Source organism: Conger conger, chromosome 1 (genome assembly GCF_963514075.1).
Source record: "Conger conger chromosome 1, fConCon1.1, whole genome shotgun sequence".
In the NCBI taxonomy this organism is placed as follows: Eukaryota; Metazoa; Chordata; class Actinopteri; order Anguilliformes; family Congridae; genus Conger; species Conger conger.
The window spans coordinates 22,615,509-22,643,499 of NC_083760.1; the positions used below are offsets into that span (position 1 = coordinate 22,615,509).

A 27,991-nucleotide genomic window follows, 5' to 3' on the forward strand; every position below is an offset into this window, starting at 1 on the left:
ATGCATATCTCATCCCCTGTTTTCCCACGGTACACCTCCAGCAGAGTAAAGACTGTGTCATGCTGTTTTCCTCCTGTCGTCTGAAAATCCCTGCAATGTGCCTTTGAGTGGCTTCTCTCCGGTCCGTTCTGACTGGCCCCCCTCTGTGTGTGTGTGTGTGGGTGTGTGTATGTGTGTGTGCGCGTATGTGTGCGTGTGTGTGTGTGTGTGTGTGTTGGTGCGTGCATGTGTCTGTGCACTGGCAGGGCTATCTGTACGCAGCGTGTGTTGGAGGGGAGACCACATCCTGGTAGGTACCCAGGACAGCGAGATTTTTGAAGTGGTGGTCCACGATCGCACCAAGCCCTTCCTCATCATGCAGGGCCACTGTGAGGGGGAGCTGTGGGCACTGGCCGTGCACCCCACCAAGCCCCTGGCCATGACGGGCAGTGACGACCGCTCTGTCAGGTGGGTACCACAGCGCCCTCTACTGATCCCTGACAGGCACTGTTCCCTCTGTAACAAAGCCCTGAGTTATAGCCCTTCAGCTAGAGCCCAATTAAAGAATGATACCATTCAGTCAATGTCAACAGAGCTTCACTGTATCTCCCATATAGCTATGCTGAATTATTCTCTGCCCTATTGCTGGTGCAAGATGTCACCCTCACAAAAAGCGCAGAGTGGAGGTTAGGGTACTTGGCAACAGGACACAGGCTAATCGAGTTTAGCCCTTCTTTTGAATCCAGGCAGGGTCAGTGTGTCTCGCACAGCGAGCGTTTGGCAGTGAGCACAGCAGCAAGGTTGTCTGAAGAGAAATGAGCAGTAACAGCCAGGCGAGAATAAAATGGTAAATAGTTGGCATTTATATAGCTCCTTTATCCAAGGGCTGTACAATTAATCCTTCTCATTCACCCATTCATACACACACTCACACACCAACTGTGATTGTTTGCCATGCCAGGCACCAACCAGCTTGTCAGGAGCATTTGGGGGTTAGGTGTCTAGCTCAAGGACCCTTCGACACACCAGCAACCGCCAGGCGACTGCTCTTTCCGCCTGAGCCAATGCTGCCCCTTATAGTCACATAGGAATCCGCTGGCCTTGACGTCCCGTGTAAAAGCGTCGCTCTGTCTCTGCAGGATATGGAGCCTCATTGACCACGCCCTCATCGCGCGCTGCAACATGGAGGAGCCAATCCGCTGCGCCGCAGTCAGCACCGACGGCATCCACCTGGCTCTGGGCATGAAGGACGGCTCCTTCACCGTCCTCAGGGTCAGGTAAGGCTCGACCGGACCTTGAGGGAGGGACTTCCGGACTCCTGCCGGCCTGCACTGCACATGAAGGTCGTGCTTCTATCCGCTCTGAGTCCGGGTCTGTGTGACTCAGAGCGGTGCGCTCAGCCCAGCATTGGTAAACGAAATGCCAGGTTGTCAGAGCCTGGATTCATCATCGCACAAAGAGGCCAATGACTCATTGCCTGTGTCACAGTATCACTGCCGAGCAGGAGATTCACATCAAATAAATATGCTGTCCGTGAGGTCTCCACCTACTCCAAAAAAGACTTGCGTGAAACACTATGTATATTCATCAAGTAATATGTTTGTATCTGCTTTGGCCTGAAAAACAGATTTGTGTTGGTTGGCACGATTATTTAAAAACTAAAATGTCCTCCACCCATGCCTCTCTCTCTTCCAGGGACATGACTGAGGTGGTGCACATCAAGGATCGCAAAGAGGCCATCCACGAGCTGAAGTACTCCCCCGACGGGGGGCACTTGGCCGTGGGCTCCAACGACAACTCGGTGGACATCTACGGCGTGGTGCAGCGCTACAAGAAGGTGGGCGAGTGCATGGGCTCCACCAGCTTCATCACGCACATGGACTGGTCCACCGACAGCAAGTATCTGCACACCAATGACGGCAGCGGCAAGAGGCTGTTCTACAGAATGCCAAGTAAGAACTTCACTTCACCTAGCAGGGGCAAAATACCTCAAATTGCATCTTACGAAGGCTATAGCTGCCTGTTTTCTAATCATGTGCCTAGTGCAGTGGCGTGGCTGCTATATACAGCAACAGGATCCGGACCATTGTTTCTTGTTTCTTGTGCATTTCTTGATTATTCTTATTAGGTGTACTTGGGTTATTCTCGTTACAGGCAGAAGCTTGAATACAAATTGGTACATTACTTATAGATTTTTGTACTGTTGCGGCAAGGAAAGTGCAACCATGTTATATTTAATGATGCCACCCATAGGCTTACAATTTACACTGGTCTGCCATGCACAAGCTTTAACCTTTAACATCTCAATTTTTATATACTTTATATCACAACAATAAACAGTAAACATAGCTTCCCATGAATGGTAGCATTGGAATATAGTAACATCCATATAGTGAGATCTCCAAGGTCTTTTTTTAACCATCGTAAGGTGACTTTGCTCAGTGCTCAGGAGGCCACTAGATAAACAATTCCTTTCCTCCTTGCCTGCAGCTATTCATGGTGTGGCCTCGGCCTCCCTCAGATGGCCAGCTTATTGATTCAGTTGTTCCCAGTAATCACATTTCCTTCCACCGCTCATTTCTTTCTGCCCTCGCTCCTCTTTCTCAGGTGGTAAGGAGGTCACCAGCAGAGAGGAGCTGAAGATGATGCAGTGGTCCACCTGGACATGTGTGCTGGGGCCTGAAGTCAACGGGATATGGCCCAAGTACTCCGACATCAATGATATCAACTCGGTGGACGCCAACTTTAGTAGTCAAGTATTAGTAACAGCCGACGATTATGGATTGGTTAAACTGCTACGATATCCTTGCGTGAGGAAAGGTAAGTGTCTTTTTGCCTTTTTATTTTATCCATGTCTGTATGTTGCTTACTACTACTTCTACTACTATGCTTTTATGTACATTGTTGTCCTTTCTCTTAGGTGCAAAGTTTAAAAAGTATTTAGGTCATTCTGCCCATATAACCAATGCCAGATGGTCACATGACTATCAATGGGTGATCACTATTGGTGGAGCTGACCACTCAGTGTTCCAGTGGAAGTTTATCCCTGAAAGGAAATCTAAAGAAGCCCTTCATATAGCACCTCAAGGTACAGCTTTGTCCCATCCCACCTCCTGCTCTGCACTGACTGTCTGGATATCTGGAGATGGGTGCTCCACAGCACTACAAGCATGGCACTGATTTACACATATCTGCTGTCACCGGCATGCCCTTTCACTCCCATCATACGACCTACATACATACTAAACATACCATCCACATAAGTGGGTGAATTTTTATGGTTTACTTAAAAAAGGTCCCAATATATTAAAGCCAATGAATGATCTTTTACCTCATCACCCGGTTGCCATGCAACCCATGGCCTGCTGGGATTACCCAAGTTGGTTTGATTTGTACTGTCGCCTCCTTTGACAACCCATACAGTGGCCCCAGAATGTAATATGGTAAGAGTTCATGGTATGGACTCACCGTTCGTCATTTGTGGCAACAGTCAGCAGTGATATAAGCAAATTAAATGAAAGAAAATGTCTTTCATTAGTATTAAAAGCTCATGGTGTTGAGCATACTGTCAATGGCAGGATGAAGAGCAGAATTGGGGAAACCCATCAGCTGAAGATAGCTCAGTTTAATTTTCCTAATGGTATAAATATTTAATGCTACTGGTTGCGTACCCACTCTTGTTATTCTCCATATCAGCACTTCCCCATGTCAGTTTGAATAATAGCTCTGTGAGATTGAGTGCCGGTTGCTCGCAGAAGACTGATGGTCCACTTGATGGATCGGAGACGCCACCTACAGACAGTTCCCTTCTGTCCTGCTTGGCTTTTACATAATGAGAAATGATAGTCCCTGACTTTCTAATGGAAGTCTGCATTTTTTGCACTGATACTTAAGGAGTATAACATTTTTTTAATTGGGCAAATGGAGGTAGTGGGACGTTCGGCCTTCAGTTTGAAATCTGTGGCTTTGCTCTCCCCTTGCAGAAACGCTGGCGGACTCCAACAGCGAGGAATCAGACTCGGACCAATCAGACGTGCCGGAGATGGACTCGGAGATTGAGCAGGAGACACAGCATACTTACAGACGCCAGGTTTGTGTTACAACGCTCCTCTTTCTCTCAAAACAATGGTAGGCCTATTGTAGATAGGATTATACCAAACGCGTCTATTGGAATTTCACACATTCATCCACATTGCATTTTTTTGTATTTGTGACTGGTGCTTGTACAAATTTGTGTGTATTTGTTGAAATTGTGCTTTCCATCTCTATCCATATTTATATGCTATAAATATCTTATCTGCCAGTGTAGCACTCTGGGAAGACCCCATGTTTGAAATATGGAATACAAAAACATTCTCACTTCACCCCAGAGGTCAGCTTGTTATGGTAGAAAGACAAAGAGAACAGACCAAGACAGTATCCTGACTGCACCCCAATGTGAACCAGTAGCACTCTTCTCAAATTTTAATGAGCCTCAGGAAGATCTCTGGAGGCCCAAGAGGAGAAGATAGCAGAGAGGCTCTGTTCTCCAAGAAGTTACAGCTTATGATACTTTGATTTGCACACCCATGGTACAATGTCAAGGATTAAGACGGGAGTGGCAATCCCACTTCAGGCTGTCAAGGTTAAAAATGGCTCCTTAGTGCATAGCGAAGAAAATAGTTTGATAGAGTTAATCAGCCCGCAGGTGTTATATAATATTCTTTCATCTGAAAAGATGTGTGCGAGACTGGAAAAACTATGAGGAAATCAATCCATTCCTATGTGTTCAAATTCAATTCAGATCCAGTCACAAGATGTGGTTGTGAATTAAATGCTTTTATATCAAAGAGTAGAAAAAAAATCACGTGCCGTACGTCACCAGTTTATTGATTTTGAAAGAAACTCACTACAGAAATGTTTGCCCAGGAATGTAGATGTAGAAGATTACTTTTGAAAGTCTGGTGCCTGCCTACTTTTAAGAGTTGCCAAAATTGTGTAAAAAATGTTTGTACAAATTAGGATAAAGGGATAAAAGCCCTTAATTTGTGACCTTGCACTTGAAGACTCATTACCAATTGTATTGAGAGTGGTTTCCTTCCATGAGCAGGTCTATAAAGAAGATCTACCTCAGCTCAAAGAGCAGTGCAAGGAGAAACATCGGATGATGGCCACCAAGAAGCGGGAGAGGGCACCTACAAGTGGCGTGAGGCTCCACTTCATCCACGGGTAAGAACACTGCACCACCCTCTTTAAACAAAAGAAAATAGTCATACCAACAATGGATAGCCTGAATGTGTAGCCAAGCATATTCAATGAGACAGAACATCAATACACACACATAAACAAACCAGGAGGAAAATATTCTTGAAGCCATTCTCTGATCACACAGCAGAACATTAGCAGGCCAAGTATACAATCAATATCCAATAAAAAGTTTTAAGCACTTTTGTGCTTGAGTAGGCAGCCCCTGATCCTGAGGTTTTACGTATTTTTTTGTGTTTTGTGTTTTGGATGGAACATGTTGCAGTACTCTGGTCTTAATCTCAAATTTGGTGACAATTACGCCTCCTACAAGGGACAAAAATGAAGTACATTTGAGGATGTAGCAGAGTCCAATGTGTGCAGCACTACATGCTGTTCTCCTGGTCTGCTCCAGTTACAGAGGATACGATTGCAGGAGCAACCTGTTCTACACCCAGACGGGGGAGATTGTGTACCACGTCGCAGCGGTTGGGGTTGTGTACAACCGGCAGCAGAACACACAACGTTTCTACCTGGGCCACGACGATGACATTCTCTGTCTGGCAATCCACCCCCTGAAGGACTATGTAGCAACAGGCCAGGTATGGATAGAGACAACCAGTGATTCTGTGAAACTAAGCAGATCAATACATTTGTAGTAACAAAGAAGACCTAAGTATCAGCTATGAAATGGTATTTTCTATTATTTCTCTAGCAGCATGCCAGTAGATTCTGGTCTCCGACTCTGTTGTTCAATGATAAACATTTTTTACAAGGTTGTATGAGGCGACTATGGCCACAGTGTTCTCATATAAACTCTGTGTTGAATTTATACTGGACATTTTACTGTGTAGTAAAGTTCAAAAGGTCTGATCAAGTTTGATTCCTCTGCAGTTACTGGGCTGGAAATCATTTAGGGGAGAAAGTTGTTAGTCACTGTGTGTTTGAAAAAATTTTCACCCATTGGTTGACCAGGTGGGCCGAGATTCCTCCATCCACGTATGGGACACGGAGACACTGAAGCCCATGTCGGTGCTGAAAGGGTATCATCAGTACGGAGTGTGCGCTGTGGATTTTTCTGGTACGTGCTCCTGCACTGAACTTGCTTTGGCCATGGTGTGTACCTGAGCTTGTCATCTGTTCATGGGGGTAACATAGCTACCATAGTTAGCATAGCATATCTGCTTGAGGGGAACCAGACATGGCTAAATCCCTGCAGTCTGACTCAGCCTGATTTAAACTGAAGACAGGGGCTGTGAGCAGAATTCCTCCCAGCGCCTCAGTCTCTACAGAGGATTAGAGAGCGTGGCGGCTTCTGCCAATTAGATGCCAACACTTAATGCTGTCTCCTTGCAGAGCTCTCCTTGTGCCCACCCTGACATCAGTGGTGCAGTCGTACTCATCTTCTGGGCTTGTAATTGGCTCTGAGCATTGTCAAGTTCTGCCCGTCGTATCAAACCGTCTTTGAAACCAGTATGCCTTAGTGACAACACACTTGGTTGTTGCCGGGCATGTTGAATGGCCTGTTTCTGTGTTCACGACAGCGGATGGCAAGCGCTTGGCATCAGTTGGGCTGGACGACAATCACACCATTGTGCTCTGGGACTGGAGGAAGGGAGAACGGCTGTCCGCCATCAGGTGAGCACAGTTGGTGTTCAGTGGCAGTTGAATCTGTTTATTTTCTGGGTAGTCATTTTACATTTAACAACAAATGACCGTTATTGAGGGGGGGTAGGTGAAGAAACACAAGGTTTTCAAACACGAGGTTAGTCTTTAATTGTGCCTCAGATTGGCAGAGTCAAGAATTCTCTAAAGTAGGATATGTCCTACACATTAGCTGAGTGTATTGTCTGAAATGTGGGATTGTATTAACCAGTGGGAGATGATGTGGTCACTACAGGCTTTCTAATCCTTTAGCACAGCTCGTGTTTACTGCTGTTATATGGCAGGCTCTCTTCTAAGCCTTACCTCCTCTGTGCTATCCAAATTTTTTATCATTGGTGTGGGTGGAGCCTCATTGAGTATCAAGAGTTATCGTCATTCAGTGCTCATTTGCATTTTTACAAATACGTGAATCTGTCACACTTTTTATATCACTGCTCACAGAGTGTGTCCGGCTAACAAATGGATTTTGAAAAGCAGACGCTAAAAGCACTCGGGTGGTCTATTGTGCACAATTTTCACTGAATCCCCTGGAAAGGCTGAACACAGAGCTCCTCCACTTTTAGCGTGATCATTTATGCATGAGGCCACAAATTGAACCTGCTGCACCACGCTAGGCCTTTGCAGTGATTGATTAACAGAGCGGAGGGGGGAAGCTCGTCTGTAATTCTCAAGCTTTTCATCTTTGAACATCGCCCACTTAGCCCTGCCATAATAAAAGAGAAAGATCGTCTTTGGACTGGAGTAACAGGGTGGCGGCTAATTGTCCAAAGGGACACCGCCATTAAGACCCCGCTGTGTCCCAGATCACTTAACCGCAGCCCTGTTTAACTCTCCATGTCTGGCTATCACATGCTGTGCCCTGAGATGCTGTTTCACCCTGAGGCCCATAAGGGCACACAAACAGCTTGCCCTAAGCTCCTTTGCAGGCTCTCTGGAGCAGTGTGCTGAGGCAGGTGGGTTAAATGGACTAGGCAGGGCCTGTCTTGCACAGAGCAGCCTGGTCTCTCCGCTGGGAGAGAGAGGCAGCTCTGCCTTGCCCTGCCACAGACTCCCATCACTTCAATTACACCTGCACCATATTCTAGCATGTTCCATTTGAGGATATGTTGGCCATAGATCTTACATTTTGAGAAATAATATCATCACAGTTATTTAAGTTTAAGTTACTTAACTCCTGTTTGTCTTTCTCTTCTGGAATGTGTGCAATGAAGGTTAGGGGACAGGGCTGTGTAGGTGTAGGCTACAGTGCGTGGAAGTTTAATATGAGCATATGCTATTGCTGAATGTATAACTTATAGAAAAGAGAAAGAAGAAGCGAAAAAAAGAACTGCCCTTTAGATGAACTAGAGCATACATGACTGAAAACGTGTGTATAAGATGTTGTTGGTTTTTTTTTGCTGACAAGCGGAACATCTGTGGTTTAGCCACCTGCACTAACAACAAGTGCCCTTTTGAACTGCCTATAACAGGCATGTTTTTCTCATCTCAACTCAGGGGGATTTTTTCATATACTCATAAGTGCTATAAAGAGCTTGCGGTTGCCTTGTCCCCAGAGATGTTTTGTACTCCTAAGCGGAGAGATCTCTCCTTGCTTCATGTAAAAAAGAAGCCGTACAGCCCTAAATAGAGAGCGATTTTTCCAACTGTGCTTTTACATTTACACATTTATTCTACAGTGATTTATAATTTATGCTACACCATGTCCCTGACTATGTGTTTGATAAATCATTGTGATGCAAACTGAACAAAACCTGTTCAGTGACAATTTTTTAAAACTCTTGAGAAAAGATAGAAGGTAATATATTATTGCTGTTCTTTCTTGAAGGGGAAGCAAGGATAAGATTTTTGTCGTCAAAATTAACCCATACATGCCTGACAAGCTCATCACGGCTGGGGTGAAACATATGAAGTTCTGGCACAAAGCAGGTAGGATCACATCTAAATTCTTTGTTTTATTGTACATTTTTAATGCTACAATGGTACAGTACATGACTGGGACCTGGAAGGTTGGCAGTCCCAGCAGGAAGATTCGCACAGCTGTTGGGACCTTGAGCAAGGCCCATAACCTTGCATTGCTCCAGGGGAGATTGTCCCCTGCTTAGTCTAATCAACTGTCCCTTTGGATAAAAGCATCAGCAAAATAACAAATTATAATTATAATTATAATGTAACTAATGCATGATAGACACATTTGGCAGCAGTGGAACTGAACTACTTTGGTAAATCTATAGAGAAAACACAATATGCTCCACCAGGGAATATACTGTGGGATCGGGTTTCAGTATTTTGAATAAGATACTGGAGAGTACTATTACTATTACTATTGGTAGGTTTCAGTGAAGTGTAAAGATTTGAACTGACAATACGAGGGGTGATAGATAATGTGGATAATGGAGGCTGGCTAGTGCAAAATGTGGGGAACATTTTAGACGTTTTGTAGCTTAGAGCACCTGGAGTTCCCAGGCAGTCTCACCAACCCAAGTACTGTTCTAGCAAGGATAATCGCACCTTAGCTTCTCAAGCTTGGGATGGTGTGCCCACAAGCCAAGCCAGGTGAGCCACCTGCATGCAGTGTTTTGTAGGACACCCTTGAAGAGATACTGCCCCCTACAGGAGGGGGTCTGATCGGGCGGAAGGGAAACATGGGGAAGACGGAGACCATGATGTGTGCAGTGTACGGTTGGACGGAGGAGATGGTGTTCTCAGGGACCTGCACGGGGGACATCTGCATCTGGAGGGACATGTTCCTCATCAAGACGGTTAAGGCACATGACGGACCTGTCTTCAGCATGCATGCCCTGGAGAAGGTAGGGAGTTAACCAGGGCTCTGTCCCCTTAGTAGAGATTAACAAAGCTCATGCTGCATTGAATCATTCCTGGCCCAGCTCTTAGTGCTGCTTACAGAATATCTTTCACTTACAACTCAAAGTGTCTCAGTGCCTTCAAAGTGTTATTGAGATGGGTCATTCATTCATATGCAGTGGAGATGTTGCATCCCTTGAGCCAGGTTGGACGCTAGAAGAACACATCTTTTCCTCTGTTCAGTGTTCACTTGTGTTTCCCCCAGGGCTTTGTAACGGGAGGAAAAGACGGTGTGGTCGCTCTGTGGGATGACACCTTCGAGAGGTGCCTGAAGACCTACGCCATCAAGCGGGCAGTCCTGGCCCCTGGCTCCAAAGGCAAGGCTCTCAGTTTTCATTCCAATTTGCGTGGGTTAGATTAAATTGGATTGTCGATCAATAACTTTGAAAGCCAATTAGAGGTTTAATGTTAGAGCACTAAAATGATGAAACTAATGGGCTTGCCTTTAAGGGAGACTGTTCTTATATGGACTTTAATTTGCAGGAATTTATGTGGCTTCTGTCTGGCTCCTTAGGCTTGCTGCTGGAAGACAACCCATCTATACGTGCCATATCGCTGGGTCATGGTCATATATTAGTGGGTACGAAGAACGGTGAAATCCTAGAAGTGGACAAAAGTGGTCCCATTACTCTGTTAGTTCAGGTAAGGAGTTTGTGAAAATGGTTTGATGCAGTTGCACAGCGAGGGCCGGGATTCGCGCCCCGGTCCTGCCTGATCCGAGTATGGCCGGCACATGAGGGGGCCGCAGAATTGGCCCGAGGGTGGGGGAGGGACTCCGCAGGGAGAATCACCACATACAAGCACCCCTGATAGCCCTGGAATCACGGTCTGGGGCTTGAGGCAACGCGGCTTGAAGAAGGCGTGACGATCTCCTTTCGGCTGCTGGGTGGCAGGGTTGTAGCAGAGTTTCCTCAGCAGTACATGGACAATTGAAAATAAACAGGGTACAATTGGCCACCAAATTAGGAGAAAATGGGAAAAACAAAAAACATTCTGGCTCCACAGCACACCTGTCCCATGATAAAGTTAAAATCTACTTTACATAGTTTATAAAGTGCTCAGAAAACAAATTGTACTAAATTTAAATGCACATGTAATATCATGTATATTCTATATTAAATGGATGTGCATACAAATTTAAAGCTCATTTAAATCACATGTTATGATGTTATAGAAACATCTCACAGATGCAGATTATAATTTTGAAATTTGGTCCGCGTGGAACCAAGATATGAACAATGAATACACACAAATACAAACACGATCTTACAGTTTCTTTCTTGTGAGTAATTTCTGTCCTGGACTTGTCAAACAAACCCTCCCTTGGTTGTGAAATTCATGGATTTTTGCCAGTGGCCTGCCCTTGTTTGGCAGTGTCCAAGTTCACCTTAAAGTCCCTCTGGAAAAAAGCACGGGTGACACCATTGCGACAGGGACTCTGCTGATGTCATCTTTAATTTTACAGCTAGCTGGCAAGCTTCCTTCCCTCTGCCAAAGTGCTTTTTCCAATAGAATGTGCATAATTGCCAGTCCACTACTACATAACTGGTGGCAGTGTAGAATTTACAAATCAGTTTGATCCTGCCTGGCTAGCTCTGGTGTTGCTGAATAACATATTTACTCTCATCTAGAACTGGAATCTGACAGAACACCAGCACTCTCTATCCTTGTAGCAGGGCCATATGCAGATGGTTTTCTATTTAGCTAGTATCCCAAATCTGCATCCCTGGAAAAGAAAATCATGATTGGATGCCTTGAGTGGTCTAATTTTGGTCCAGAGACTGATGTTCCCATTCAATATATTGCTGGAACATTGTGTAAGTCATCAGGTAAGAGCCTCCGAGTGGCCCATTTCATTGAGTTTTTAATGAATGACAGGCAGCAGCTGCCTGTGACTGAAGCACTTATGAAGCCGGTTCAGGTTAGGCCAGGCTATTTTGGTCTGAATAGAAGACAGGCATTCTGTAAGGTCAAGTTCCGTGCCTATTTGTCTTGCCTAGCTGAGACTAACTGTTCTCCCAGATTATTGTGATGATTGTTGCAGAAACTGTTACAACTGAAACTGTTACAACTTTTTAAAAAATGCAGTCATGCATTAAATGAGCAGATGACCACACGAGCAAACAATTCCTGCTCAGCATTCCTGTCATGTGGAAAATCGCCTCTGGGGGAAACTGTCTTTCCCTGTGGATCTCCTGGAGACCTCCTGCATGGAAAATGGAATGATGCTGCCTTTCTCCTGATATCGTCCTTGACCCATAGAAAACCCCTGCCTGCTAATGTAATTGACTGCCTCGCAGAATGCTCAGAGGCAAATGCCCTACTTCATGTGAGTCACTGGAATGGTAGCGAGGAGGCGTATTGAGGAGGGGGAGAGGACGGGACTGGGGGAGGAGGGGGGGAGGCACTCCCAGAGGCCCCATTAGTTTTCCTCCTTTGCAGGTTTTTATTATGTGCTTGAGAATGGCAGGTTGAGCGCCCCTGGCAGTGCGCCTGGCGGGTGGGGCGGGAGCATATGGTGTATCGCGGTAAGCTGACCAGCGTGCCCTCTGTCCTGCGCCCTCAGGGCCACATGGAGGGCGAAGTGTGGGGCATGGCCACCCACCCCCACCTCCCCCTCTGCGCCACCGTCAGCGACGACAAGACCCTGCGGATATGGGACCTCTCCCCCAGCCACTGCATGCTAGCCGTGCGGAAGCTCAAGAAAGGTAACTTTAAGCAGCCCTCCGGGATTCTTATATTTTCTTTTTCTTCATGTTTTGATTTGTCCTTTTCCCTGGATTCACTTCATGTTATCCATTTCTTCCTGAGCCAGCAACCTTACCATCCCTCTCCTGCCAAATGGCTGTTGCTCTGCTTGGGCTTGTGTGGGCTTGGTTAGTACTTGATGGGTGGACTCCTGGGGAAAATCTTCTGTCTAGTCTAATATGCCCCAGTGCAGTGATAAAAACACTGCTGTAGGAGATACCATCTTTCAAATGAGATGTTAAACCGAGATCCTGACTCACTGTGGTCATTAAAGGTCCCATGATGCTCAATCACAGAGTTGGGGGTTTTCCAATATCCTGGCCAAATTCCCAACCTGGCTTTCACAAATTGCCACCAGATCATCCCCCAGATTCCTCTCCACCTTAGCTGATATGTGGTGAGTGTTCTGGTGCAAAATTGGTGATGGCATCATCCCCCTAAAAAGCGCTTTGAGTTTTGAAAAAAGCACTATATGAATGTAAGGAATTATTTTGATGATTCATAAGTCATGAGTCAGGCCCATTGGCTGTTTAAGCATGAATGGGACCTGTAGATTTTCTCCCTTCATTCCTCCATCATTGTGTCTCTTAAAATCCATAATCTGCACTCATTTTGACTTTGTAAAATATATGCCCACAGCATTTATATTATATATAGAAATATAATATACAGTATATCATTTAGGCACACTTGCATAGTTAAGGGCCTATAGACACACTACATCTTCATTGAACTTCATAATCATTGTGCTGTCTTTGGCACACTGCATTTCTGCATTTTCTCTGCCTATATCTCCATAAGTATAATTTCAAAACAACCTCTGAGACAGGTTTAGCTGTAGCATTGTTAAAAACATTTAAAGGTCAGGGGCCCAGTTTTTATAGAGACATGACTTCATCTCATGAAGTAAGCACCCAACTGTGAGGTAGTGGCTCTCACAAAGAGGTCCCCTGTGATAGTGGCAGCCCCTCAGCCGGGCCTATTTTTACTCTGTGCCTCAGAGAGGAAGTGATGAAACCCCTCATTTGTAAAGGACTTCCTTTTAAAGCTGAAATGCATGAGAGCCAGTGTCTGTAAAAAGAGAAATACAATTGTAATTGAATACAGCTGAATTGAATGGATACATATGTAGTCTTTAGGTAAGGGTTTGTGTTACAAGATGCCATATCTTCTGTCTTTGTGAGAGACACATAGAGTAAATAAGAGAAAATAATGTATTTGGTATTTGCAGTTTTTGTCAGTGCTGTCATGATGTGCACTTTATATTCAACCAAATGCCACCAGTCCCATTGGTCTTATGCTCTTGATCAAAATGCTTCACTTGGGTTGGTTGGAGCTCTTCTAACTTCATGAAAGCCTTTATGTGGTTTTAGTGTGGTGTTGTTTTACAGCAGGTTTGGGCCATTTCAGTCCTCAAGAGCTGTAAAACTTCTGGTGTTGCTTATTTGAAAAGGTATTCAAATTCAATTAATTTGTCTGGACGGCAACACAAAATTAAAGTTGATTCTCAGCACTTGCTGAATAGAGAACCAGCCCAACTCTGAAGGCCCGAGAAGTGCGTGCTTGGTCACTAGGCTGAAGTGTGCTGCTCCCTCTCCCTAGGGGGTCGCTGCTGTTGTTTCTCTCCGGATGGCAAGGCGCTGGCAGTTGGCTTGAACGATGGCAGCTTCATCATCGTCAACGCTGACACCCTGGAGGACCTGGTCTCTTTCCACCACCGCAAGGACGTCATCTCCGACATTCGCTTCTCGCCAGGTCAGCTGAGGGAGGGTCACCAAGCAGGCACAGCGTGCCATTGGCTACTGTTCTGATGCCAAAGTAGCTTCCCCTGTCCCCTTTCATTGGTCTCATCTCAGACATTTTTTTGTTAAAAAGAGGCGGTTCCATGTTTTTCCCCTGCTGTTAGGAGAGCAGACTTCACTGAGAGGTGACCCAAATTCTGCCAGCGTCTGTTAAAACAAGGCCAGAAAACAGTGCCGTCTAGGATTGAAGGAGGGGCGGGGGGGAGGGGGGTTGTTTAAAAGCGAGTGAGGGGAGCAAATGAAGGAGTGCCAAAAATAGCCCATCTTAACCCTCGTCCTCTAGAGTAGTTAACCTTAATCCCTGACACAAAAGGATCTGAGTATTATAGCTGATACCAGGCTCCACACTGCTGATTTCACTGTGGAATAAATCTGTGCTCTGCAAATTGCATTTCCAATATTCAGAGTAGGCATTATAGTTCCTTGTGGAAATGGTGCAGTGCCATTTCATGGTTCAGAGGGAGCATGCAGCAAGTTTGCATTTAGAAAATGTGCATTACCATGGGAAGAGGAACGCTCTTTCATATCACTTTGTTTTTGCACTTTGGTTTTTAATCTGTCTTTTTTCAATCTATTTCAATTTGGTGAAAAGACTTACAATAGTAGCCTACTATTTGCACCAGTGTTTCTCTGCAGACTTGCTCATTTGCAGCTGCAATGTCTATGTAGAAAGTGGAGGAATTAGGCTACAATATCAGCTTCTCTCATGTATAAAATTGTATCATTTTTGCTCCTTGTGGGATTAGTGCAGACTTTCACAGTTGCTCTCATTTTCTGATCATTTTTCACTAGGTTTTGTGGAATTACAACTAAAACAGTATGTCTGCTTTCTATATAGGTGCTGGGAAATACCTGGCGGTGGCCTCAGCAGACAGCTTTGTGGACATCTACAATGTGATGAGCAGCAAGAGGGTGGGAGTCTGCAAGGGGTCACTGAACTACATCACGCATCTGGACTGGGACAAGAGAGGTACATGCAACAATCTGAGCACAGCAGAGCAGTACTAGCACTGCCAAGAATGTACCACAAATGCCTCGGAGCCTTGGATAGTGATGCTGGCATTGGGCGGCCAGGTTGTAGGCATGAAACAAAATAACCTTTTATCAAATTTCACAGTGAAAGAACCTGGGGCTTGAAAAGGTGTCCCTTTATCGTGCATCCCAAAATTCCATTATTTTCAAAACAGCCTGCTCCATAATTAACCTACCGGATTATCTGACACCCTCAGTTAAATGTCAGCATCTAATCGAGATGTAAAGTTTAACTTCAGCACAGTACACCAACAGTATGTCCGGGACACAGCTGCAGACTGCTTCATTTCCCCCCCATACATCTCTATCCTATAGACTAACGCCCAACATGGTCTTACTCGGACCTATTGATACATACGTACAAGGAGAAAAGGAGAAAATTTAGCTTATAGTACATCAAGGCCCACTGAGCCCCGCTGCTTATATAACTGTACTTGTGGGCTGATCGGCTCCATGGGAAAGCTGTATGACAGTCTTCTGTATTCCCAAGAAGAAAAACACATCAATTAAATTTATTATGAAAATCTTTGAAATATGGCAGTGATTTGAATGTAGTTTTTGTTTCTTGTGCTCAATAATTAGGGAAACTTGACTTGTATTTATATTCATCAGCATACAAATCATAATTGCATTGAGTGTGTCATCTTATGCCTACCTAGTTGGCGGAAAGCATTCTCACAATTTTGCCACAAACTTCTAACTTAACATTATCTGGATGCTATATGCAGATGAACAAGTCTGCTTGAAGCCGGTACTTTCGCATGCATTATCTCTGTAAGATTGCCCATGAAAATTGATCACAGGATCTGTGTATGGTGTAATTTTGGCCCTCCCAGTCACCCTTGATGAATTGGTAATGCTAATTTAGTATATCACTGACGTCATGTAATTTAATGTCATTTGTATGCTGCAAACGCCCAGGAACACAATCTCTCCTGTCTGTTTTCCCCGGCCTTGCTTTAACAGGGAAGCTGCTGCAGGTTAACACGGGGGCCAAGGAGCAGTTATTTTTCGAAGCTCCCCGGGGCAAAAGGCAGACGATTCCCGTCGCTGAGGTAAGCGCAGGTGCCGGGAGGCGGCAGAGCAGCACAGTGGCTACCGTTGTCCTACTTTTCCTTCCCCAGGACCCGAGGACGGTGCGGGAAGGGCACTCCAGTATTAACATGTCCCACTTTTCACATCTCTCTGTCGTTCTAATTTTGGCACTTACGGAGGGGGTAGGTTCTGGGGGACAATCGCAGGGGCGGTTGGGGGGTTTGGAGTGGGGTGATCCTTCTAAAATTGGAGCAGATGTGGGCTTTTGGAGTAGAGGTGTGACGTCAAAGACTATCAAACTGCTAGGACCGGTTTTGAAGAAGAACGTCCCATCTGCCCTTTGCTTCTCTCTCCCAGGTGGAGAAGATCGACTGGAGCACCTGGACCTGTGTGCTGGGGACACACTGTGAGGGCATTTGGCCAGTGGTCAGCGAGGTCACGGAGGTCACTGCAGCCTGTTTGAGCAACAGCAGAAAGGTTCTGGCGACCGGCGATGACTTGGGTTACGTCAAGCTGTTCAGGTATCCTGTCAAGGTGAGATCATATGTTTTATTACCTGTTACCCGTGAGGATTTTCATTACTAGCAGGCAGAGGCCGTGAATCATTTAGACTGCGTTTCACCCTCAGGGCAAGTTCGCAAAGTTCAAGCGCTACGTGGCACACAGCACCCACGTGTCCAACGTCCGGTGGAGCCATGACGATGCGCTGCTGGTGACGGTGGGTGGTGGGGACACGTCCCTCATGATCTGGACCCATGAGCCCGAAGGCCACCGAGAGGCTCGCCAGTGTGACAGCGAGGAGTCGGACATCGAGAGCGAGGACGACGGGGGTGAGCGAGAGGGACACACTCACATTTCCACTGCCGCCATCTTGTAACCGTTACTGCCGTTAAGGGCTCTAAGGGCTGCAGCACTAAGAAATAAGAAATAATGAAAAATGCTTGGGCATTGACTGTCAGTAATATTGGCCCATGTATCAATTTCCAAAGCCTTTCACAGCTTCAACTTGTGTTCGTCAGTTGGTCTATTGAGGCAGATTGCAAAGCCTGACACTGCTCTCGATGATTGAAGTCCTTGATCTAGTGGAAAGATCTAACGGAGTGTCTCTGACAAGCCTTCTGCTCATTGCTGAGGCTCAAATCCCAGATGTTCACTCGCTCTGTGACGCAAGAATGAAAAATACCGTTGGCTTCAATGTTCCTGTGCAGGGTATGACAGCGATGTGATGAGGGAGAATGAGATTAACTACACCATCAAGGCCTTATCCACCAACGTGCGCCCGATGTCCGGGATAAAGCCCCACCTGCAGCAGAAGGAGCCCTCAGTGGATGAGAGGTAGCTTCCCCCTCGGGCAAACGCACTGAACACTAGTTGCTACACTCAGGCAAACGCACTGAACACTGGTTTCTACACTCAGGCAAATGCACTGAACACTGGTTGCTACACTCAGGCAAATGCACTGAACACTAGTTTCTACACTCAGGCAAACACACTGAACACTGATCTCTACACTCAGGCAAACACACTGAACACTGATTTCTACACCCAGGCAAACACACTGAACACTGGTTGCTACACTCAGACAAATGCACTGAATTCTGGTGCCTAATGTTCTGTGGGAGAGTAGCGATGTTCGTTCTGCGCCCACTAGCTGGCTTTAAACTGACACTTAATCCGTCTCCTTTTAAAACTAAACCCTTGTGCTGCTGTTCCTTTGAAAATATCCTCATCTCTCTTTCCTCTCCTTTTCTGTTCTTCCCTTCTTCTCCTCTTTCCTCCGACCTGCCTTCCTGCATTGTCCTTTGCTTCCATTTGAAGGCAGGGGGTAGTAAGGTAAGGTTATAAGTAAGGAAGCAGAGCAGCATGCAAATTAGTGTTGTTCAGTCTTCAGATCAAACGGCTTTGTTTTATTAGTGTAGGACATAGGCCTATTATTAGACCTGTGTCCTCAGTTGAACAAGCACTTTGAAGTTGCTAAGCCCAAAAGCCTAAGCAAATGAATTTTGCGCAAAGAATACTAAATTAATTAATTACATTCAAATGCATCCAGCCTTTTAACATAACAACATATTTCAAAAGATCACCTATTTTTTTCAGATCACAATTTATCTCTCTAACCTCAGCTTCAAGAAGGCCATAGTGATTGTATGCTATACTCCTGCTGTCACATTTAAAAACTCAGTGTAAGCCTTCCATCAGTGGTCAGGTTCCAGACATATCAAGTGATAAATGCCACGATCATGTGACAGACGTCTACAGCAGTTATAGTGACAGTTTTGTGCGTCTGTGACTAGCCCTGCTGAGATCTGGGTGTATGTATGTGTGTATTCTGTGTCCCCAGTGACGTGCATGTTGTATTGACCCCGGGGGCAGTGGTGCAGACTGAATGAATCCCCTGATTTAATGTTCCTCTCTCTGTCTGTTTCCTGCTGCCATGAAGGGGGTCCAGGTAAGCTCCTTCAACCTTCTCAGTATCTCCATTTGTTCACTTAGAACTGTCATTGTCCAAGCCTTTACATCTGTGTTTTCAGGCCCAAGAAGAGACCCCGGGTTGTATTTTCATATCATAAATTTGATAATGTGATGACAACCACTTTCATTACTGAGAAACTAACCAAGATTTACCAAAAACTGAACTAGAAGATGGCACTCAGTAGAGCGCATACCTCCGCCAAAACTATTGAATTGTCAAGATATGCCAGTATAATATAATATTCATCCATGTCACATTGCCACCTTGTTTCACTTTTTATGAATGTGCCTAAAACGGGGCATGAGAGTTTCCTGTTCTAGCCACTATTAAGGATTTTAGCTGGTTATCACTCCACCACGTAGCCAATTAGCGCTATATTTGTTCAGTGGCCATAAATGAGCTCTCCAGCACCTCCATTTTGTTGGATTGGGCCAATAATGTTGGCTTTGTGTGCTAATAGGCACGCTCTTTCTTTGTGTGTGAATCAGCACTCAAAGTTTTATGGAAAGTTAATTTGTTCTTCTTTGGCCCACGGTCAACCAAAATGTAATGCAAAACACTTCATAACCTTTGGCGATATCCTGCAGACGGGCAGACGGGATGGTATGAAAACACTACTCCCATCAAACCCATTTGGCAGAGGTAACAATCCAAACAAGCCAAAGGTGACAGTGGCAAAGAAAACCAACTCCCTGGCTGGCATGTGTCTGAGAGAAGAAACCTTAGCAGGAGCCAGACACAAGCTGGGGAGCGCATCAGGGTGGATTCAAATCAGTTTTCAGTGCTTCAGATCAGCCCAGGACAGGTTGCCCCGAGTGTCTCAACAAGTGGGGCAGGGGTCCCAATGGTGGAAATATCTGCTCACGGCTTCTCCAGAAGGTTCATTCATGAGGGAGAAGCTGCGTCTCCAGGAAACAGGTGGTCAATGTAGGACGGCGTCTGTGTTTTTGAGAACAAGGCGCCCTGTGTGCCCTGAATCAGCTATTCAAATTGAACAGGCCTTTAAAATGGTGCTCCGTGTGTACTTTAGTTAATTAAGTGTGGGAAAGGGTGTGCTTATGTTTGCTTTAACCAAGAGACTGCCTGTTTCCTGAAGGGAATGAGCTGTTTGCACTGTCTTCTGCATGGTAACATGGCGTCCTGTGCTGCAGAGATTTGATTTAGTTCATTAGCAGTCACTGAACATGCAGGGCATCAGTCAGCTCTGAGCCTTCATGTTCACTCCGGGGTTCTGTCTGTGATGAATAAAACCCAGGGGGGCATTTGAACTTTCAATAAGAGCTTGTCAGTGTCTGACTTCAAACTGGGCCCCGGGGCCACGGCATTGCCTTAAAACAGATGGGCTTCACGTCTTCGTAACCACAAGCCCAATAAATACAAAACTGTGACTCTGACTGTGAGTTCGTTATCAGCACGCAACGCTGCGATCAAATATTAACGGTGGGATTACGGGGCACAGCTCGGCGATAAACACAGCTTTCAGCATGAGAGGGAGAGCTGGTTACATCATGATGCACCACACTCCCACAGAGACCCTGAGTTTATAGTACAAGATGCACAAGAGCAGTGCACAAAGCATTAACATGCACGCTTTATGGAACCGTTTATGCTATTACATAAAACCGGTATAGCTTTACAACTGGAAGATGGAATGAAGTCTCTTTATGGTGTAAATTTAAGTTAATACAAAATGAAAATGTTTATGTATTCCTCTTTCTGTTGTCTTTTAATCGATTTTCCGTATTTTTCTGTTCTGGGCTGGTAAACATACTGGGGATCAATTTAAAATGACATTAATCCTGTAATGTTTTTTTGATGAATGGGTGGTATATTGTGTTGGAGGCCAGTCATGTATACGGAAAGAGCAATGGACATTTGAGTGTGTCACAGAGTGTGGGCTTGTTTTTCTGCTTTTGCTGAAGGTGCTGCTCAGTGGTTGAACTGGGCCCCTCCCAGTAGGGCTACTAGTGGTAGAGAGTACAGAGAGTTGTGATGTACATTACTGTAAGCAATGCACAGAACAAGAGTAATGGGGGTGGGTGGTTGAGATAATGATAGAATAAAATGGTTAACACTATGCTTACTACCTGTTTAGGATATTTAACAAAGGATATTAGAAACAGGAACCAAAAGAAAAAACTTACAAATTGCCCAGTCAACCCAAACATAACTCAATCACCTTTACATTTACTGCACAAACATTGCCCCGCAATACACCGCATTCTCTCGAACTGCGCCACATGATGCATCATACTCATACTCTACCCTAAGGTGAGAGAGAGAGAGAGAATGAGAGAGAGACAGAGAGAGGGAGGGGGAGAGAGAGAGAGAGAGAGAGAGAGAGAGGGAGGGAGGTTCACAGTCTGACCCTTGCCTGTTTGTGATGGGTGACAGCAGACCAGCTCTTCTTATTCCCAGCTCTGTGTTGCAGACCGCCGGTCAGTAGGGCCCTGCCACAGCCAGAGAAGCTGCAGACCAACAACGTGGGCAAGAAGAAGAGGCCCATCGAGGTGTGGGCCCTGTCTCTCTACACCAAAGTACCTTCTCATTAACCATGAATCATACAGTGGTGAATAATATTCTAAGAATCTAAGGAACAAAAGCAAAAATACACATTTTGGAGCTCTTTTTTTATCTCCCTCCCTATGAAGTTGACTTCATGTTCAAAACCACAACCTGGAGCTACCTGGAGACAAACTGGCCTTTCTCAAGTCATACAGCCAATTGATTCTGATTTCATTGATTAGTTTACCCTTCACTAATTTTCATCACCATTTGGTTAACGAGTCATAGTTGTTAGTATTCTAGGGGGCACTGTTTACTTGGCATCGGTCCCACAGTAGCACAACAGGGGCTTTTATCTTACTTGACTTAAATTAAATTGTGATGCAGTAGCTTTCACTGACAGCCGCTGCTTTCATCCCGCTTCGCCTCCGTTATTAGGTCTGACCCTGTACGGTCTCTCCCACAGGACCTGGTTCTGGAGCTGGTGTTTGGTTACCGTGGCAACGACTGCCGCAACAACGTCCACTACCTTAACGACGGCGCAGACATCATCTATCACACGGCCTCGATCGGTGTGGTCCTCAATCTGGCAACAGGTGCGCAGCACAAAGTCGGCCCTGTGCGTCGCGGGGGGGGCGGGGTTTTGGAGGCAAAATCCCACCGCCTGTTTGCTCACAACTCACCTGTTTTGCTGAACCAGAAGAGTTCACGTGAAGGCAGTCGTTGAATATTCATGAGGCTGTGACATTGGTATTCTGATGGCATGTCTGTATGTAGGATCATTTTAGCTGACATGCATTCTGAATTAAAAATTGATCTAGGCCTGCCTTCACTGTGAGAGAGTATTATCCTCATGGGAACTCTTAAACAGACACAGGAGACAGGGGAGAGTGCTCAGGCTTGTTAAGGGAAATTAGCTGTCTGTCTGAGCGAGCTGTGATTAGTCTTTGTTTTTGAGAATGGCACAATTCGTCTTTGTACTGCTTTTGAAAACTGGTTTTGTGTATGTGTGTGTGTGTGTTTACACTCATATGCATATGCATGGGTTTCTGTACGTGTGTGCACTGGAATGTATATATGCATATGCATTCACTGAGCACTTTATTAGGTATTTATTAGACTTCTACTGCTGTAGCCTATCCAGTTATGATGCGTGTGTCTTCAGAGATGCTCTTCTGCATACCACTGCCACCAACAATAATTCTATGGTCAAAGTCACTGAGATCACATGTTTTCCCCATTCTGATGGTTGATGTGAGCATTAACTGAAGCTCCTGACCCGTATCTACATAATTGTATGCATTGCACTGCTGCCACACAATTGGCTGATTAGATAATCACATGAATGAGTAGGTGTAATAAAGTAAAAATGTTCCTAATAAAGTTCTTGGTGAGTATATGTGCATATATGCGTTTGTGTGTTTGCGTGTAAGTGTGCACTGGAATGTTTATGTGTATATGTGTGTGTTTGTGTCCATGTGTGTACACTACACGTGTTTTCTCTCAGCCTGCCAGAGTTTCTACATGGAGCACAGCGACGACATCCTCTGTCTGACCATCAACCAGCACCCAAAATTCCCCAACGTGGTGGCAACTGGCCAAGTAGGTATGTTTGTGAGAAGTTTACCATACCTGACACTGACCTCCCTTACAGAGTAATTCTTCAATAGCTCCCCTGCCCTCTTTGAGTGCGCTGGGGCAACTAATGTGCATTATCACAATCTCCCTGCGGTTGAGTGTGCATTCTGAGGCACATCCCTCAGTGCCTGCAGAAAAACAGCAATGCGTGTTCAATATGTGCTCGTCTGCTGTTGTTATTTAACTTACACAACCGTGCACTGATCCGAAGAACAGCACAGGCATCGGACGTCACGTAAAAAAGTAGTGTCATAACTAGTTCAATGTATTTGTCCCCAATGCAGTGTTATTTAGCACACCCCCCTGGACAATATCATTTTTTTACAAGAGCAATTAACTCTTCAGCATTCTCACCCTCAGGCTTATTTGCTTTGTTAAAAATGGTATAATTGAACTTGTCTTAGAATGGACAGTTGTCTGTCTACCTGCCTGTGTCCACTCACTGGTGCTTTCTTTGCTTACAGGTGATTCTGGTGATATGTCAGGTAAGGACACCCTGAATACTCAAGTGCAAATCCACCACTGAACCAGTCAGGTCCAGAACGTGCTAACTGTGTCCCAGACTCAACTGATTACTCTGCATTGCAACTCAATTGTTACTTTATTCATACTCATTTGACCACAGTACAATACATGCATATTACTTGCAAGCGCTGGGCCTCGCAGTTGCCCTGTTATGAGTGTCTCTGCTGTAAACAGACATCAGTTGGCCGCGTCTCCAGCTCTCCATACTCCTTTAATGTCCAAATGATGAGAACAGCTGGCTTCACTTGGACGTTTTGCAAGGATCATGTTTTAGCTGTGCTTGGCAGGATATCCAGGTAGGGTGCAGGAGTGTGCCTCAAAACATTGCTTTCATCTTTCTGGATGTGTTAGTTTCCATCCACTGCCACCTAGTGGAGCACTGGCTTCAACCATGTGTATTTTACACTACCTTGAAGTGACCTGCAGATGCAAGGTCAGTAAGCCCACAAAATAGGAGGTATTGTACATTTACCATAAAATGAGTATTCGTAATTATAATAGACAGCAAATCTGTATACTGTGCTTAGGACATTGGATATGCCCTGGGTAGAGTTCGGAAATAATATCTTGGTAACACTAAAGTTACATGAATTGGTCTTAGATATGGGCCCTTTTTTTAGTGTATTCTTTGTCTTCTTACTGACTGTATTTCTCCTCTTACTATATGTTAATACTGTTACATGGCATAACGAGCAGGACAGTTTTTGAATTTATATAGTGATTACTAGTTGCTCTCTATTTTTACTATCGTTTATAGCAGTTCTATGTATTGTGTCGTGAGCCACGGACCCCTTGCCGAGCTCAGACCTCACGTTCCCACGAGCAGTACCTCACCATGAGGTGTCTCGGGGACAAACTCAAGTACTCCGAACGTTCTGGAGCCCTGGTAAGTTCTACTGAACTTCCAGCCCAGTCTCGAAGTGAAGGGTGTGATGCAAATCTGGTATTCGATGTCCTGTATTCAATGTATTCCTCTAAAGAATCTTTATCACATATGAGTTATACAGATTACAGTGTAAATATCATTTTTCAGTTTGCTGATCACATGCAAGTTACATATACCCCTTTAGCTCTTTCTAATTTACCTTTCCACCATGATGTTTAAAAATCAAGGTACACCCCTCAAATACCCATCCTCTTTGGCCTTAGCCTTATCCTATAGCTCCCCCTTCATGGAGATAGAAGCTACTGAACTTCCATTAATACAATGGGTACGAACACCCCTAAAGTCTACTACTTATTTATATCGTATATAGTATCTTACTAAAAAATAAAAGACATAAAAATGAAAGGAAACATATAACGTTGAGCTTCTATGTACTACTTTTCCTACTTTTACAAGTAATATAGATTATAATTACCACCCATGCCCTAAATATAGCCATCTCGTTTTCTGCGGGATTTGATCCCTCCGCCTTGCTGTTGATGAGCTCTTTGAACAGCTGCATTGGTTTGGGAATCTGGGGCAGGATCAGGACCCAGACTTTCGAAAGACGTGACTTTGCATTTCGTACTTCTCCTGCCTGTTGTATGGGATGTGCACTGGTATGTCTTCGAACACGTCGGGGGGGTTTTGCAGTGCAGCCGCAGCATATGCCTCTCCTCACTGACACTGAGGTTAGGGGGGGGAGGCTTCAGGTTCTTGCGTGGGTCCAGCAGGAAGGTGTTCTGTAGCGTGGAGGAACCCCGCGTCCCGTCTGTTGGCCTCCAGGTGCAGTTCACAGCTCCAAGCATGTCGTAAAAGCCCTTTAACTCTTTCACCAGCTTTTCTATATGATGAGGGATGCGCATGAACACCTCTTCGACATCAGTCCCGCTGCCACAACTCTTGGGCTGAGTCCGCACCGCGTACGTCACTCCTCTCTCCATATCCATATCCTGGAGTGGCGCGCAGAGGGAGCGCGCCACTCCAGCTTGACTACAGCTGTCCTGCGTTGCTCTCTCTTCAACAGCCCATAGATATCTTCTGAAGCAAAATTCTAAGATGCTATCCTAAGGTCTAAAAGCTTATTCCTTATATATCCTTTTGCATACAAAAGTGTACCTTTTTGATAAGAAATGTCCCCAATATATCAAGCGGGAAGACATTTATCTCTTATGCAACTTGTTTTTTAATGACCATATTCATCATTTCTGTTTTTCCCACTGTCATTTTCTCATACCTCAAAAGAAATTTCCCCAATACTTTATCTCATGTGCCCCTCCGGTTGGGAATTTCCACCATCTTAATATACGAGCTTTTTTGTATTTTTTTAAGGAACCTATTCATCACTGGTGTCTGTGTCAATTTCATAGTCTCTCCTTGACTTCCTCCACACCTTGATCTCATGCAAGCCAGAAGTTAGTGCCTGCCACCATCTCAATACACTCTTCAAGTGCCCCTTTTTGTGGCGCCTTAAGGGATCTACAAAGGACATCCAGCTAATAGCTGAGTGTAATTCATCATTTAACTCCTCCACTGTTAGTCCTTTGACTCTATCCGATAAATTATTTGTGCTATAATCAGGAAGGCCCTTGAAGCTTCTTAATCTTCTTTCGGTATTGACATCCCTTCCGTTTTCCTTATTTTTTTGCTTTAGCCAGGCATTGTGCCCCTCCCCTGTAGGGTTGGGGTATTCTCAGTCAGAACTTTAACCTTGCTCCTTAAAACCCTAAATCTAAGTCCCCCGACTTCAGACTCCTCCGCTGACAAGTATGGCTGCTCATTATCTCTGAACCACATATTTTTCCTCTTACGGGCGTTCTTACTACCACCTCGATAGCGTGTGCGAGGGGTTAAAAATGCATTCCTTCCTAACCCATCCCCCGTCAATCTCTCATCAGGGGGGCCTAGGGCTGGGTCCTCGACAATTGTACAGCAGTTCTATATATTGTTTGTTTACTGACCTCTAGTGTTTTCTGTTTTTCTTGCATTCAGATTTATCCCTGAGCCCTCCCACTTTGCACAGCTGTGGTCAATCACCTTAATGACACCCTTAGGTGTATATATACTACTGTTGTTTGTTTCTCTTTTCATGTCTGCCCTGATGAAGGCCACTATTTGGCCGAAACATGTTGGCATTTTTTAGTGTTCAACTATGAACTAGCCTTTTATAATAAAGCTGTTTTTTACTTCATTGGAAGAGTGCCTTGGATCCACTTCTTTCGCTCTTTTAACTGGATGGTTTCCCCATGTTTTGGACCAAAGAGCACCTTCCATTATACTTTTGACTTGAACGCCGTAGCCCTCCTCCTCTTCTGTTTTTACATGAATTGGTATTAACTAATGTAGTTGTTAACTAACTAACTACTGATAAGTCTGTACAGCTTTGTTAATGTATTTGTAATGTCGTTGCTAAGGAAACGGCTTTGTTTGTTGAAAAATAACTTCAGGAAGGAAAAGATACCACGGCAGCAAGCTCTTCAGAAAAATCAGACTTTATTGGCACGTGCACAACAGCCGGTTCGAATCCGCAGACTCCAACCTTGAATATCAAACTTAGACCCATTTTATGCACTGTTCTTATCTCAACTCCTCCTATAACATTCCAAAAAGCATCAGCTGACTTGGCTGCTTTACAAGGATTTAGAACTTCTCGGTCCTGAAACCATGGTGGCGAATCGCCCCATTGACTTCCTAAAAAATAAAGGCTTTTATTACATACATCTTGCTTTGTGAGCTGTTTTTTTTAACAAAAAGGAATCTTTAAAATAGGAATAATGTAAAACACGGTGTTATTCAATACATGGTGCTTTCCAGTACTTTCTACGGCCTATAAATCATTTTTTGTACTTTCCACAGCATATTAATCATTTTTGGTACTCTCCACATCATGTGAATAATTTTGCTCAACTTCAGATTACACATGGGTCACTTATGCACTTCTAACAAAAATTTATCAGCAGTAAATCATAGAAAATATAAAGACATACTAAACAGCAGTGAATCATTGAAAATATACGATATACTAAACATTTGATTTATACTCTCTTCTGAGTAAATGTACTTCTTTAGCCTGATGCATTTTTTGCACTCGTTTACACTGTGTTTTCTTGCGTTTTCATAAGCTCAGCTGTAATTAAATGTTCTAGGTTCATTTGATTTGATAACAAGCAGCATACATGTGATATATTGATTACAGGCCGTATATATATATATATATATATATATATATATATATATATATATATATACTTTTAGCATAAATCATCGAGAATTCTGGAGGAACCAGCTTGCTCATTAGGGCAGAGTCTGATTTTGACTTTGCAAGTAATGAATCACAATAAGGAGGGAGATCTCTTGTTCCGTGAATTTTCCCTACAGTACATCATTAGTTCATGTTAACAGCTACATTACTTAATGCATATGATATTGGAATGACAAAAACTGTTAATGTATTTGTTAATGGTTAACTAATTATAGGTTTATATAATGATTTGCTAATGTATGAATATTAATATAACTAATACATCAGTCAGTACTTAACAAATACATTATCTAATGAAAAGTTAATGTCATGCTTAA

General features: G+C 44.5%; 1 protein-coding gene across 1 annotated transcript in view; it reads left to right on the forward strand.

Annotated features, from left to right (window-relative positions):
* eml5 (EMAP like 5) overlaps positions 1–27,991 on the forward strand; it is a 76,133-nt gene that overhangs the window by 37,206 nt on the left and 10,936 nt on the right. The window contains exons 7-31 of the mRNA XM_061235737.1: positions 246–447; positions 1,119–1,256; positions 1,675–1,931; positions 2,587–2,799; positions 2,900–3,067; positions 3,963–4,069; positions 5,069–5,187; positions 5,618–5,804; positions 6,178–6,283; positions 6,747–6,840; positions 8,693–8,793; positions 9,481–9,674; positions 9,935–10,046; positions 10,244–10,371; positions 12,296–12,437; positions 14,080–14,232; positions 15,118–15,249; positions 16,278–16,366; positions 16,704–16,880; positions 16,975–17,176; positions 17,555–17,681; positions 21,251–21,329; positions 21,791–21,920; positions 22,832–22,930; positions 23,427–23,447. Coding sequence (XP_061091721.1) covers positions 246–447; positions 1,119–1,256; positions 1,675–1,931; positions 2,587–2,799; positions 2,900–3,067; positions 3,963–4,069; positions 5,069–5,187; positions 5,618–5,804; positions 6,178–6,283; positions 6,747–6,840; positions 8,693–8,793; positions 9,481–9,674; positions 9,935–10,046; positions 10,244–10,371; positions 12,296–12,437; positions 14,080–14,232; positions 15,118–15,249; positions 16,278–16,366; positions 16,704–16,880; positions 16,975–17,176; positions 17,555–17,681; positions 21,251–21,329; positions 21,791–21,920; positions 22,832–22,930; positions 23,427–23,447 — 3,477 coding nt within the window. The remainder of the gene's footprint in view (positions 1–245; positions 448–1,118; positions 1,257–1,674; positions 1,932–2,586; positions 2,800–2,899; positions 3,068–3,962; positions 4,070–5,068; positions 5,188–5,617; positions 5,805–6,177; positions 6,284–6,746; positions 6,841–8,692; positions 8,794–9,480; positions 9,675–9,934; positions 10,047–10,243; positions 10,372–12,295; positions 12,438–14,079; positions 14,233–15,117; positions 15,250–16,277; positions 16,367–16,703; positions 16,881–16,974; positions 17,177–17,554; positions 17,682–21,250; positions 21,330–21,790; positions 21,921–22,831; positions 22,931–23,426; positions 23,448–27,991) is intronic.